We start from the raw sequence: 12,816 nt of genomic DNA on the forward strand, positions 1-12,816 counted from the left end.
AATGGAAACCGTTGTGTCTGTTGTTCACACGCTTATCTGCCCTCTCATTGGCGCGAATGGTCCCACCTGATCTTGCCTCCTCCCAACTGCCTTTTATTTTATGATTTATTTTCATTGTTAGAACGGTCATTAGAGTATCTGGTCAATATGCAACCTAATGGATCATCTGTGATGAAACGCTGATGCATTGAAACACTGAACGAGCCCCCCTCGTAAACCGGATGGTGTTACACTTTAAAGTTTAGCATTTCCTGTTGTTACACTTGTTATTCCCTAAAATGGCGAATTTAGCAGCTGCTGTTGTTGCTGCCGCTGGTAGAGATCCCGCTGTTGACCGTTCATTGCGCTCTGTCTTTGGTAAATTTATTGATGGGGGAATACTGTTTCAAAAGTGTATGTCGGACAATACGTTTGTACTCACAGCTAGCGAGCTGGATAGCTTACCGCGCTAGACATAGCACATCAGCAGATAACTAACTAATGTGTGCAGGATTAGTATCAAACGCATTTTTATAGCTAGCAAGTGTGCCTCACGTTAGTTAGCCAAGGTATTCCTCTGTCTGTATCACAGACGTAAGTGGCAAGTTAGCGAAGTGTATACCTGTGTTAACAAGTTTTATAGTTAACTAGAAGGTTGGTAATGGTGTCTGAATTATCATCACACATTGCTACTAGCAACAGGTGGTTCAGCCATAGACAACAGTAACGTTAACTAAGAACTCTGCCGCTCATGTCTTTTGCATGTTAGTTGTTTAGGGTTCTTGCATTCTGTAAGTTTTTCCACAACTCAGTCGAGTTGCTGTCTTGAACTCTTAACTCAATTTAACAGTGGGAAACATTCCATATGAGGCCACAGAGGAGCAACTGAAAGACATTTTTTCAGAAGTCGGGCTTGTTGTCAGCTTTAGGTACGTAAAGCAGTCTTAATTAAGGCAACGTTCACCGTTTCATCTGCCTAAAACAATTGCTGCTGTGCACTAGGCTATTCTTCAAGTAATTACATGCTAATATGTATTTTTGGTCACCTTTTGAAAATGGTTTTGTAACCGTACACTATTTTTCAGGTTAGTGTATGATAGGGAGACAGGCAAGCCAAAAGGATATGGCTTCTGTGAGTATCAAGACCAGGAGACCGCCCTCAGTGCCATGCGGAACCTGAACGGAAGAGAGTTCAGTGGCCGAGCTCTCCGTGTCGACAATGCTGCTAGTGAGAAGAATAAAGAAGAGCTCAAGAGTAAGTATGCACTGCAATGCACTATTAACCACAATGGAAAGTGTTCACTATTAACCGCAATGGAAAGTATGCACTGCAGTATTATCCACAATGGAAAGTATCTACTGCAATGCACTATTAACTACATGGATTAGGTTGACATACACAGTAATAATTCAATATTAACCTGATTATGCAATAATCATGTAAACACCTTGGTCTGTTTATCTTAAACCCTGTTTTCTGAGCGATCTTTTGAATTATTAGGACATGTAAACACCTTAATTGGTGTTACAGCGGCGTATTTGATCTGTGCATGTGCTAGCACCAGCTGAGCGAGCCACCCTCTTTATCTAGAGTGAAGTGAGTTCGGAACAACTGAATGTATGCTTCTTAGAAGTAGTTCTAGCATACAAACTTTATATACCTGAACTCATTGGCGATGTTCTGCATTTATCAGATGGCCATCAGGTGTCCATGTAAACAGGATTCTTAGGGAAATAGTTCTTCTTCCAAAGTATTACACCATTTTAATTGAACTATATTGGAACAAAAATATAAACGCCACATGCAACATTTTCAAAGATTTTACCGGGTTTTACAGTTCATAAAAGGAAATCAGTCAATTTAAATAAATACGGCCATAATCTATGGATTTCACATGGCTGGGAATACAGATATGCATCTGTTGGTCACAGGTACCTAAAAAAAAGTAGGGGAGTGGATCAGAACCATTTGCCTCATGCAGTGATGAGGTGATGGCGGCAGATGAATGGCACGACAATGAGCCTCAACTTTTCACGGTATCTCTGTGCATTCAAATTGCCCTTCGGTAAAATGCAATTGTGTTCATTGTCTGTAGCTTCGCCATACGCATTGTTACCTAAACAAATTGGGACACTGCAAATTTTAGGTCTTGTGAGCAGAAACTTGAACATTGTGAGAATTTTGTGCAACTGCTCTGAGGATGTACCCTTACAGTTTTAGACAGTTGCCAATAGACTATTTGAGCATAGTGTAGGCCTACCAACAAAAGCCCATGACACATCTTTTCAGCCTCCTGAGGGGTACTGTCGTGTCCTCGTCACGACTGTTGGTGTGTTTGGACCATGAATAGGTCAGCAAGAATGATGAGAGCAGACACATGACCTTTCTCTTGAGCTACGCTTTGCATATAGGATATAGCCTACCTTTTTTTAGGAGGATGATCTGGAGGCAGAGACAAATGAGTCATCGATATTTATTTAAAATGAAAAGGCGCAACACTTGCTCACCATGGTAGCCTGTGCGCCTTTTCACTGGTTCTCAAATTATTTGATTGCACTTCAACTCACGTTGGTTGAGTGCCCTCCACTTATTTCCATTCATCAATATTTATTTACAGACACTAACCACGTTTCCATCCAACCATTTTCATGCGGATAAATTACGACCGGGCTGATGAACAATTACAATTTTATAAATGCAGACAGACAATTTGTTGGTTCCACATGGTGGGATCTTTTTGTGTCTGTAAAATGAGTTATTATTATTATTATTATATTTTTTTTATTTATTTAACTAGGCAAGTCGGTTAAGAACAAATTCTTATTTACAATGATGGCCTACTCCGGCCAAACCCGGACGATGCTGTGCCAATTATGCGCCGCCCTATGGGACTCCCAATCACGTCCGGATGTGATACAGCCTTGATACGAACCGGGGACTGTAGTGTCACCTCTTGCACTGAGATGCAGTGCCTTAGACCGCTGCCCTGCTCGGGAGACCCAAATTCTGTGAGAAATGGCGGTGGAATAACATATCGAAGTAAACTTGGAGTCACGTGATGATATGTTGTGTGGTCCTCCCACTACGACTGGAAAGCATGCAGTTTATTAGGCTACAGATTACATAAGTTATGATGAACTTCACAGGCGAGTAAGTGCATGGTGACGAACTTGATGTTGCTTTCCAATAAATATCGAGGGTCTTGTTTTGGTGACATGATCATCAATGCTTGGCTGTCGTTTGATAAATATAAATAATATCACTCTTATCCATAATATGTAGGTAGCCTACCCACACTGTACCTGCAAGCTGTTGGCTAGAGCGCATGTGCCAAGACTAGTGGGCACATTTGATATACCGTGCATTCAGAAAGAATTCAGACCCCTTGACCGTTTTCTACATTTTGTTACTTTACAGCCATATTCTAAAATGGATTAAATTACATATTTCCCTCATCAATCTACACACAATACCCCATAATGACAAAGTGAAAACAGGTTTTTAGACATTTTTGAAAATATATATTACAAATAAACACCTTATTTTACAGTACCAGTCAAAAGTTTGGACACCAACTCATCCAAGTGTTTTTCTTTAAAGTACCCACAAGGATCGTAAAACAAGGAAAATTCTCCCTCGTGGGACATTTCCCACATCCCACATCCAGGGGCTCCGTTCATGTGCATGCCCCACTGACGACCACACATACACAACCAGACATTAGGACAGGGAACAGCACACATGCATCATGTAACAATTATTAAATGTACAGTACCACTAGTCATTCAAGGGATTCTTTTCTGTTTACTATTTTCTACATTGTAGAGTATTTGTGAAGACATAAACTGTGCAATAACATGGAATAACATGGAATCATGTAGTAATCAAAAAAGTGTAGCCACCCGTTGGTTACATGATTCCATATGTTATTTCATAGTTTCTACAATGTAGAAAATAGTAAAAAAAATAAAGAAACCCTTGAATGAGTGTGTCCAAACTTTTGACTGGTACTGTAAGTATTCAGACACTTTGTTATGATACTTTGAAATTGAGCTCCGGTGCATCCCGTTTCCATTGATCATCCTTGATGTTTCTACGACTTGCTTGGAGTCCACCTGTGGTAAATTCAATTGATTAGACATGATTTGGAAAGGCACACATCTGTCTATATAAGGTCCCACAGTTGACCGTGCACGTCAGAGCAAAAACCAAGCCATTAGGTCGAAGGATATCAAATAACATTTTATTGGTCACATACGGGTTTAGAGATGTTATTGCGGGTGTAGCGAAATGCTTGTGCTTCTAGTTCCGACAGTGCCGCAATATCTAACAATTTCACAACAAATATCTAATGCACACGCCTAAGTAATGGAATTAGGAATATATAAATATATGGATGAGCAATGTCTGAGCAGCATAGACTAAGACACATTAGATAGTATAGAATACAGTATATACATATGAGAAGAGTAATGCAAGATACAGTTGAAGTCGGAAGTTTACATACACCGTAGCCAAATATATTTCAACTCAGTTTTTCACAATCCCTGACATTTTAATCCAAGTAAAAATTCCCTGTTTTAGGTCAGTTAGAATCACCACTTTATTTTAAGAATGTGAAATGTCAGAATAATAGTAGACATTTATTTCAGCTTTTCTTTCTTTCATCACATTCCCAGTGGTCAGAAGTTTACATGCACTCAATTAGTATTTGGTGGAATTGCCTTTAAATTTTTTAACTTGGGTCAAACGTTTTGGGTAGCCTTTCACAAGCTTCCCACAATAAGTTGGGTGAATTTTGGCCCATTCCTCCTGACAGAGCTGATGTAACTGAGTCAGGTTTGTAGGCATCCTTGCCCGCACACGCTTTTTCAGTTCTGCCCACAAATGTTCTATAGGATTGAGGTCAGAGCTTTGTGATGGCCACTCCAATACCTAGACTTTGTTGTCCTAGAGCCATTTTGCCACAACTTTGTAAGTATGCTTTGGGTCATTGTCGATTTGGAAGACCCATTTGCGACCTGCTTTAACGTCCTGACTGATGTCTTGAAATGTTGCTTCAATATATCCACATAATTTTCCTACCTCATGGTGCCATCTATTTTGTGAAGTGCACCAGTCCCTCATTTTACTGTGGATATAGATACTTTTGTACCTGTTTCCTCCAGCATCTTCACAAGGTCCTTTGCTGTTGTTTTGGGATTGAGTTGCACTTTTCGCACCAAAGTACGTTCATCTCTAGGAGACAGAACGCGTCTCCTTCCTGAGCAGTATTATGGCTGCGTGGTCCCATGGTGTTTGTACTTGCGTACTATTGTTTGTACAGATGAATGTTGTACCTTCAGGCGTTTGGAAATTGCTCCCAAGGATGAACCAGACTTGTGGAGGTCTACAATTTTTTTCCTGAGGTCTTGGCTGATTACTTTTGATTTTCCCATGATGTCATGCAAAGAGGCACTGAGTTTGAAGGTAGGCCTTGAAATACATCCACAGGTACACCTCCAATTGACTCAAATTATGTCAATTCGCCTATCAGAAGCTTCTAAAGCCATGACATAATTTTCTGGAATTTTCCAAGCTGTTTAAAGGCACAGTCAACTTAGTGTATGTAAACTTCTGACCCACTGTGATACAGTGAAATAATCTGTCTGTAAACAATGTTGGAAAAGTTACTTGTGTCATGCACGAAGTATGTCCTAACCGACTTCCCAAAACTATAGTTTAACAATACATTTGTGGAGTGGTTGAAAAACAGGTTTTAATGACTCCCACCTAAGTGTATGTAACTTCTGACTTCAACTGTATGTGAATATTATTAAAGTGACTAGTGTTACATTTCTTAAAGTGGCCAATAATTTCAAGTCTGTATGTAGGCAGCAGCCGCTCTGCTAGTGCCTCTCGGTCCCAGCTTTGATGCACCTGTACTCGCCTTCTGATGACAGTGGGGTGAACAGACTGTGGTTCTGGTGGTTGTTGTCCTTGATGAGCTTTTTGGCCTTCGTGCGACATTGGGTGCTGTAGGTGTCCTGGGGGGCATGTAGTTTGCCCCCGGTGATGCAGTTGCCATACCAGGCGGTGATATAGCCCGACAGGATTCTCTAAATTGTGCATCTGTAGAAGTTTTAGATGACAAGCCAAATTTCTTCTGCCTCCTGAGGTTGAAGAGGTGCTGTTGCGCTGTCTGTGTGGGTGGATCATTTCAGATCGTCAGTGATGTGTACACCGAGGTACTTGAAGCTTTCCACCTTCTCCGCTGCTGTCCCGTCAATGTGGATAGGGGGTGCTCCCTCTGCTGTTTCCTGAAGGTCACAATCATCTCCTTTGCTTTGTTGACGTTGAGAGGTTATTTTCCTGACACCACACTCCCAGAGCCTCTCGCCTCTTCCCTGTAGGCTCGTCATTGTTGGTAACCAAGCCACTACTGTTGTCTGCAAACTTGATGATTGAGTTGGAGGCGTGCATGGCCACGCAGTCATGGGTGAACAGGGAGTACAGGAGGGGTCTTAGCACGCACCCTTGTGGGGGCCCCAGTGTTGAGTATCAGCGAAGTGTAGGTGTTGTTTCCTACCATCACCACCTAGGGGTGGCCTGTCAGGAAGTCCAGGACCCAATTGCACAGGGTGAGGTTCAGACCCAGGGCCTTGAGCTTAATGATGAGCTTGGAGGGTACTATGGTGTTGAATGCTGAGCTGTAATCAATGAACAGCATTCTTACATGGGTATTCCTCTTGTCTAGATGGGATAGGGCAGTGTGATGGCGATTGCATCGTCTGTGGACCTTTTGGGGTGGTAAGCAAATGGAAGTGGGTCTAGGGTGACAGTTAAGGTGGCGGTGGTATGATCCGTAACTAGCCTCACAAAGCACTTCATGGTGACAGAATTGAGTGCTAGTCATTTAGTTCAGTTAACTTTGTTCCTGTACCCAGGAAAGCAATGGTGGCCATCTTGAAGCATGTGGGGACAGCAGACTGGGATTTGGAGAGATTGACTATGTCTATAATCGCATTATCCAGCTGTTCTGCGCATGCTCTGAGGATGCGGCTAGGGATGCAGTCTGGGCCAGCAGCCTTGCAAGGGTTAAAATGTCTTACTCACGTCGGCTACGGAGAAGAGCCCACAGTCCTTGGTAGCTGGCCGTGTCGGTGGCACTGTTATCCTCAAAGTGGGCAAAGAACGTGTTTATCTTGTCCGGAAGCAAGGCGTCAGTGTCCACAACGTGGCTGGTTTTCCTTTTGTAGTCCGTGATTGTCTGTAGACCCTGCCACATACGTCTCGTGTCTAAGCCGTTGAATTGCTACTCCACTTTCTCTATACTGTCATTTCGCTTGTTTGATTGCCTTGCGGAGGGAATGACTACTACGTTTGTGTTCTGCTATATTCACAGTCACCTTGCCGTAGTTATATGCGGTGGTTCGCACTTTCAGTTTTGCATGAATGCTGCCTTCTCTCCACGGTTTCTGGTTAGGGTAGGTTTTAATAGTCACAGTGGGTACAACATCCCCTATACACTCCTTGATGAAATCAGTAACTGTCTGTGTATTCTCGGAAGCTACCCGGAACATATCCCAGTCCTCGTGATCAAAACGATCTTGAAGCGTGGATTTCGATTGGTCAGACCAGCGTTGAATAGTCTTTAGCATGGGTACATCCTGTTTGAGTTTCTGCCTATAGGAAGGGAGGAGCAAAATGGAGTCATGGTCAGATTTGCCAAAAGCAGGGCGGGGGGAGGGCCTTGTATGCATCCCGGAAGTTGGAGAAGCAATGGTCGAGGTGTTTTTCCAGCGCGAGTACTACAGTCGATATGCTGATAGAATTTAGGTAGCCTTTTCCTAATTTTCTTTAAAATCCCCAGCTACAATAAATGCAGCCTCAGTATTTATGGTTTGCATAAAGTGCAGTGAAGTTTGAGGGCCCTCATAGTATCAGCTTGAGGGGGGATATACACGGCTGTGACAATAACCGAAGAGAATTCGATCGGCATTTGATTGAGGTATTCTTGGTCGGGTGAACAAAAGGAATTGAGTTCCTGTATGTTATTACAATTACACCCTGAGTTGTTAATCATGAAACATACACCCCGCCCTTCTTCCTGGAGGCGCGTTGAACTGAGAATCCAGATGGCTAGACTGACTCGGACAGAATATCCAGAGAGAGCCATGTTTCCGTGAAATGGACTATGTTACAATCCCTGATGTCTCTCTGGAAAGAAACCGTTGCCTGATCTCGTCAACTTTGTTTCCCATGGACTGAACATTGGCGAGTAATATACTCGGATGCGGTGGGTGGTGTGCGCTCCTCCTAAGTCTGACTAGAAGACCGCTCCGAATTCTTCTTCTCCACCAGTGTTGTTTTGTGTTGGCCTCTAGAATCAGTTAAATTGCCCTGGATGGCGCAAACAAATGATCTGCTTCGGGAAAGTCGCAATACTGTTAGTGTTGGTGAGTTACCGCCGCCCTGATATTACATACAGCCGGGAATAACTATTGCATAACACAACATTTTCTGGGCTAACAATGTAAGAAATAATACACAACAACAAAATACTGCAAAGTTTGCTAAGAACGAGAAGCGAGGCAGACAGACCCCTCTGTCGGCGCCATCACGTGTCATGAGTTCCGAGATTGTCCTGCGAGACGCTCCCCAAATACAGGTGTGCCAGACTTGTAGCGTCATACCCAAGAAGACTCGGATGTAATTGCTGCGAAAGGTGCTTCTACAAAGTAGTGAGTAAAGGGTCTGAATACTTATGTAAATGTGACATTTCAGTTTTTTATTTTTAATAGATTTAATAGTAGATTGAGGGGCGGATACTATTTAATCAATTTTAGAATTAGCGTTAACATAAAATGTGCTAAAAGTCAAGGGTTCTGAATACTTTCCGAATGCGCTGTATAATGCAACCGTTTTTTTGACAACCAGAGTTCCCGAGTTGCACAAGGCACTGCATCTCTGTGCAAGAGGTGTCACTACAGTCCCTGGTTCGTATCAAGACTGTTTCACATCCGGCCGTGATTGGGAGTCCCATAGGGCGGCGTACAATTTGCCCAGTATCGGCTGGGGTAGGCCATCATTGTAAATAAGAATTTGTTCTTAACTGACTTGCGTAGTTAAATGAAGGTTCAATTAAAACATTTGAAAAAGAGATGAAAATGCGATGGAAACCCATTTAACTTGTTTTTGTGTTTTTTTTTTTAACAGCAAAAGTGTTTTTATGTGCACTACGTCATCATGCACAGTCTTTTTATCCGCAAAAGGTATGTTTGATGGAAACATCTCTGGTGGGAAACCGTGCAAATTGTTTAATGCAGATTTTAAAATATTCTCATGATAATCTGTCGCAAATTGGAGGGCAACCCAGCTACTGTAGGAAAATATAGTCAAATCATATTTAATTTCCTTGGAAAGTTAATGCCACGTCAATCTCCGTCCATGCATAGGCAGTCTACTCTATTTCATTGAGACTAAACATGCTATGCGCACTTGATCTAGCACGCCCAACTAGGAGATATGCTACTTAACTTGAAGCAGCGAATTCTGAGTGCGAATAATGCGACAGATGTGCTTTTAATACAATGGGTAGGCTAGCGCATGCAAAGCAGATAGATGTCAGTTTTGAAATAATCTGCGGGACGACAACAAATATTTTAATCCCAAAGGTGTCTGTCTTTGTGACCGCCCACTCACAACCGCAGCATAAAAAATGCAGACCGCACCGTAATGATCTCTGTCAGAACCCGCAGGTCTATTGGCCCGCTACACTGCAGTGCACGATTAACCACAATGGAACGTGTGCAGTGCACTATTCACCATAACAAACATCTGAAAAGGGGTTGGGACATGTTTTGCTGCTTCTCAATAATTGGTAGTGTGAAGCTTTCAGCATAACTCTTCGGACATAACTCCTGTTGTCTCCCCTAGGTTTGGGGACAGGGGCCCCTATCATTGAGTCTCCCTACGGGGACAACATAATACCAGATGAGGCTCCAGAGTCTATAAGCAGAGCTGTGGCCAGTCTGCCCCCAGAGCAGATGTTTGAGCTCATGAAACAGATGAAGGTGAGTTTTCTCTCTTTAGACCCCAGTTTCCTTGTTTTGAGATGTATATCATCACATCCATCCATAGACAGTCACTTGTGGATAATCCAAAGACAAATTCATTGGACTCCCATTGTGGTGTAATTATCCCCTCCAGCTGTGTGTGCAAAACAGTCCCCAGGAGGCCAGGAACATGCTGTTGCAGAACCCCCAGCTGGCCTTTGCCCTGCTCCAGGCCCAGGTGGTCATGAGGATCGTAGACCCTGAGATCGCCTTGGTGAGACCTGGTTACTCGAAACTTGGGTCAGTGCAAATGCACTCCAGTGATATGGGGTTAGGTGTCTTACTGACTTTAGAGCGTAATGGTTAAGATTGTATTCTTCATAGACCTTGAGCATGAACTCATTCAGAGATCTTGTTGCACATGTTGTCAAGAGAATCGTCAACGTTTAACTTGATGTTCCTCTGCTCGTTTGACCTCTGCTGTAGAAAATGCTTCACCGTCAAACCCCAGTGCAGCCATTGGTTCCCAACAGTCAAGCTGGACCAGTGCCAGTGGCCAACCAGCCTATTCCACCGCCCAACGCTCCAGTCTCCCAGTCACAGCCAATGGTGAATCCACTTTGGCAGACCCATAACTAATTGTTTAATAGCTAATCGTTTAATTTATTAGGATTTAGGTCAACTGAAGACCATCTGTCAGTTTCCTACATCTGAGATCAACCTACACAATCTCTAATGCTAAATCTAGAACCATTCAAAAGTTTGGACACCTACTAATTCCAGAGTTTTTCTTTATTTTGACTATTTTCTAAATTGTGGAATAATAGTGAGGACATCAAAACTATGAAATAACACATGGAATCATGTGTTAAACAAGTCAATGTATTTTAGATTCTTCAAAGTAGTCACCCTTTGCCTTGATGACAGCTTTGCACACTCTTGGCATTCTCTCAATCAGCTTCACCTGGAATGCTACTTTGAAGAATCTCAAATATAAAATATATTTTGATTTGTTAAACACTTTTTTTGGGGGGGTTACTGCATGATTCCATATGTGTTATTTCATAGTTTTGATGTCTTCACTGTAGAATAACGATGTAGAAAATAGTACAAATAAAGTAACTCTGGAATGAGTAGGTGTCAACTTTTGACTGGTACTGTACATTTTAATAATTGTTACATGATTCATGTGTGCTATTCCCTGTCCTAATGTCTGGTTGTGTGTGGTCGTCAGCCGGGCATGCACATGAACGGAGCCCCCCAGATGATGCAGCCCCCTCCCATAGGTGGAGGACCTGGGCCCATGCCAGGGCAGGGACTAGTGGGACCACCAGGTAAAGAGAGACCCTTTATCACTCACACACACGTTTATGTTCTATCCTCGTGGGGACCTAAAATACATTTTCTTAAACCTAACCCCTAAGCTTAAAATAGCCTTTGTCCTAATCGGGATGTGGGAAATGTCCCCTCAATGGAGAATGTTCCTTGTTTTACTATCCTTGTGGGGATTTTAGTTCTCCACAAGGATAGAAGAACCAACACCCACACCCATAGACAGCCTCTCGGTATCCATAAGTCAAAGGGGCACCCCTGTTGTGCTTCACCTTGCCATCTTACCCCAGGTGGGATACAGCCACCGATAGGAATGCCTCAGGGAGGTCCCGTTCCTATCGATAGGGGACAAGGTAATCTAACATGCCTGTGTCTCCAATGAAACTAGTTTTAATGGCATTACAATCCATCCATTCCTAGCCGGGGCTTCAATTGAAGTATTTACCAGTTAAGTCTTAGCATTACCTGTTCATGTCTTCCTTTCCTCCTGTGCATGTCATTACTCCTTGTTGACACTTGGTGGCAGAGGAAACTAGTGGTCTAAGTTCCTCAGGACATGGGGCCAACTCAGGTGGATGAGATCATAGCATTGCAGTTAAAGTAATAGATCAGCCATGATTTTATTTTGGATTTATTTATTTAACCTTTATTTAACTAGAACAAATTCTTATTTACAATGATGGCCTACACCGGCCAAACCCGGACGACGCTGGGCCAATTGTGTGCCACCCTATGGGACTCCCAATCACAGCCGACTGTGATACAGCCTGGATTCGAGGTGTCTCCCATGACGCCTTTAGGACTGAGATGCAGTGCCTTAGACCGCTGCTCCACTCGGGAGCCTGATGATTGTCCAACTATGTAAAGATTACCGAGACTATTTCCTTGGGGGGATTAAGTACATAAGTACATTTCTATCTGCAATATATACATTTGTACATTTTAACCACTAAACGCACCTCTGCCACCTCATCCACTTCAGCCATCCATGTCAGTAGTGCTGCTTTCTGTGTGTGTTCTGAGCTCCTGCTATGAAGTCTGTGGGCTTCTCTGTCAGTGTGGCATGCGGTGGGTGCACTCCTATGTGTTGCTGCTTTGCTCTCTGAGTTGTCTCCTGTTTTTTTTTTCACTTAATGCTGGCTCAGGAAACCTCCAGCACTCTCCCGTAGGATCGTCTGGGCAAGCTGCTATCGAGCGGCCTCAAGGTATCACTCACACCCTAGCCCCAGGCTCTGGCCTGTCCCAGACTCCAGCCAAGCCAACAGGGCTGTTATAGGCTGTCTCATGAGCGCATGCATAATTTTTTTATATATTTTAATTTCAGGTGGTGGATCGGCTTTAATATTGGGGATAAATTGTTGCTCCCATTAATGTAATTGTTTGTATCATTTCCAATCCCCCATATGTTCTTTTGGGTAAAGTATGTATGTATGTTAGGGCTGGGCAGTATACTGTATTTTACGATAA

At 43.0% G+C, this 12,816-nt stretch overlaps 1 protein-coding gene across 2 annotated transcripts in view; it reads left to right on the forward strand.

The window, feature by feature from the left end:
* The window catches only part of cstf2 (cleavage stimulation factor subunit 2), a 27,825-nt gene continuing 15,009 nt past the window's right edge, over positions 1-12,816 (forward strand). The window contains exons 1-8 of one of the 2 annotated variants that reach the window (XM_021561065.3): positions 91-357; positions 830-908; positions 1,065-1,234; positions 9,899-10,035; positions 10,172-10,291; positions 10,504-10,626; positions 11,252-11,351; positions 12,495-12,554. In XM_021561065.3, the coding sequence (XP_021416740.1) occupies positions 279-357; positions 830-908; positions 1,065-1,234; positions 9,899-10,035; positions 10,172-10,291; positions 10,504-10,626; positions 11,252-11,351; positions 12,495-12,554 (868 nt within the window). In that variant the 5' untranslated portion in view covers positions 91-278. Of the gene's footprint in view, positions 358-829; positions 909-1,064; positions 1,235-9,898; positions 10,036-10,171; positions 10,292-10,503; positions 10,627-11,251; positions 11,352-12,494; positions 12,555-12,816 lie in introns of both variants that reach the window. The other variant, XM_021561066.3, reaches the window with a different exon arrangement.

Source organism: Oncorhynchus mykiss, chromosome 14, assembly GCF_057628025.1.
Source record: "Oncorhynchus mykiss isolate SJ-2025 chromosome 14, ASM5762802v1, whole genome shotgun sequence".
NCBI classification, from domain to species: Eukaryota; Metazoa; Chordata; class Actinopteri; order Salmoniformes; family Salmonidae; genus Oncorhynchus; species Oncorhynchus mykiss.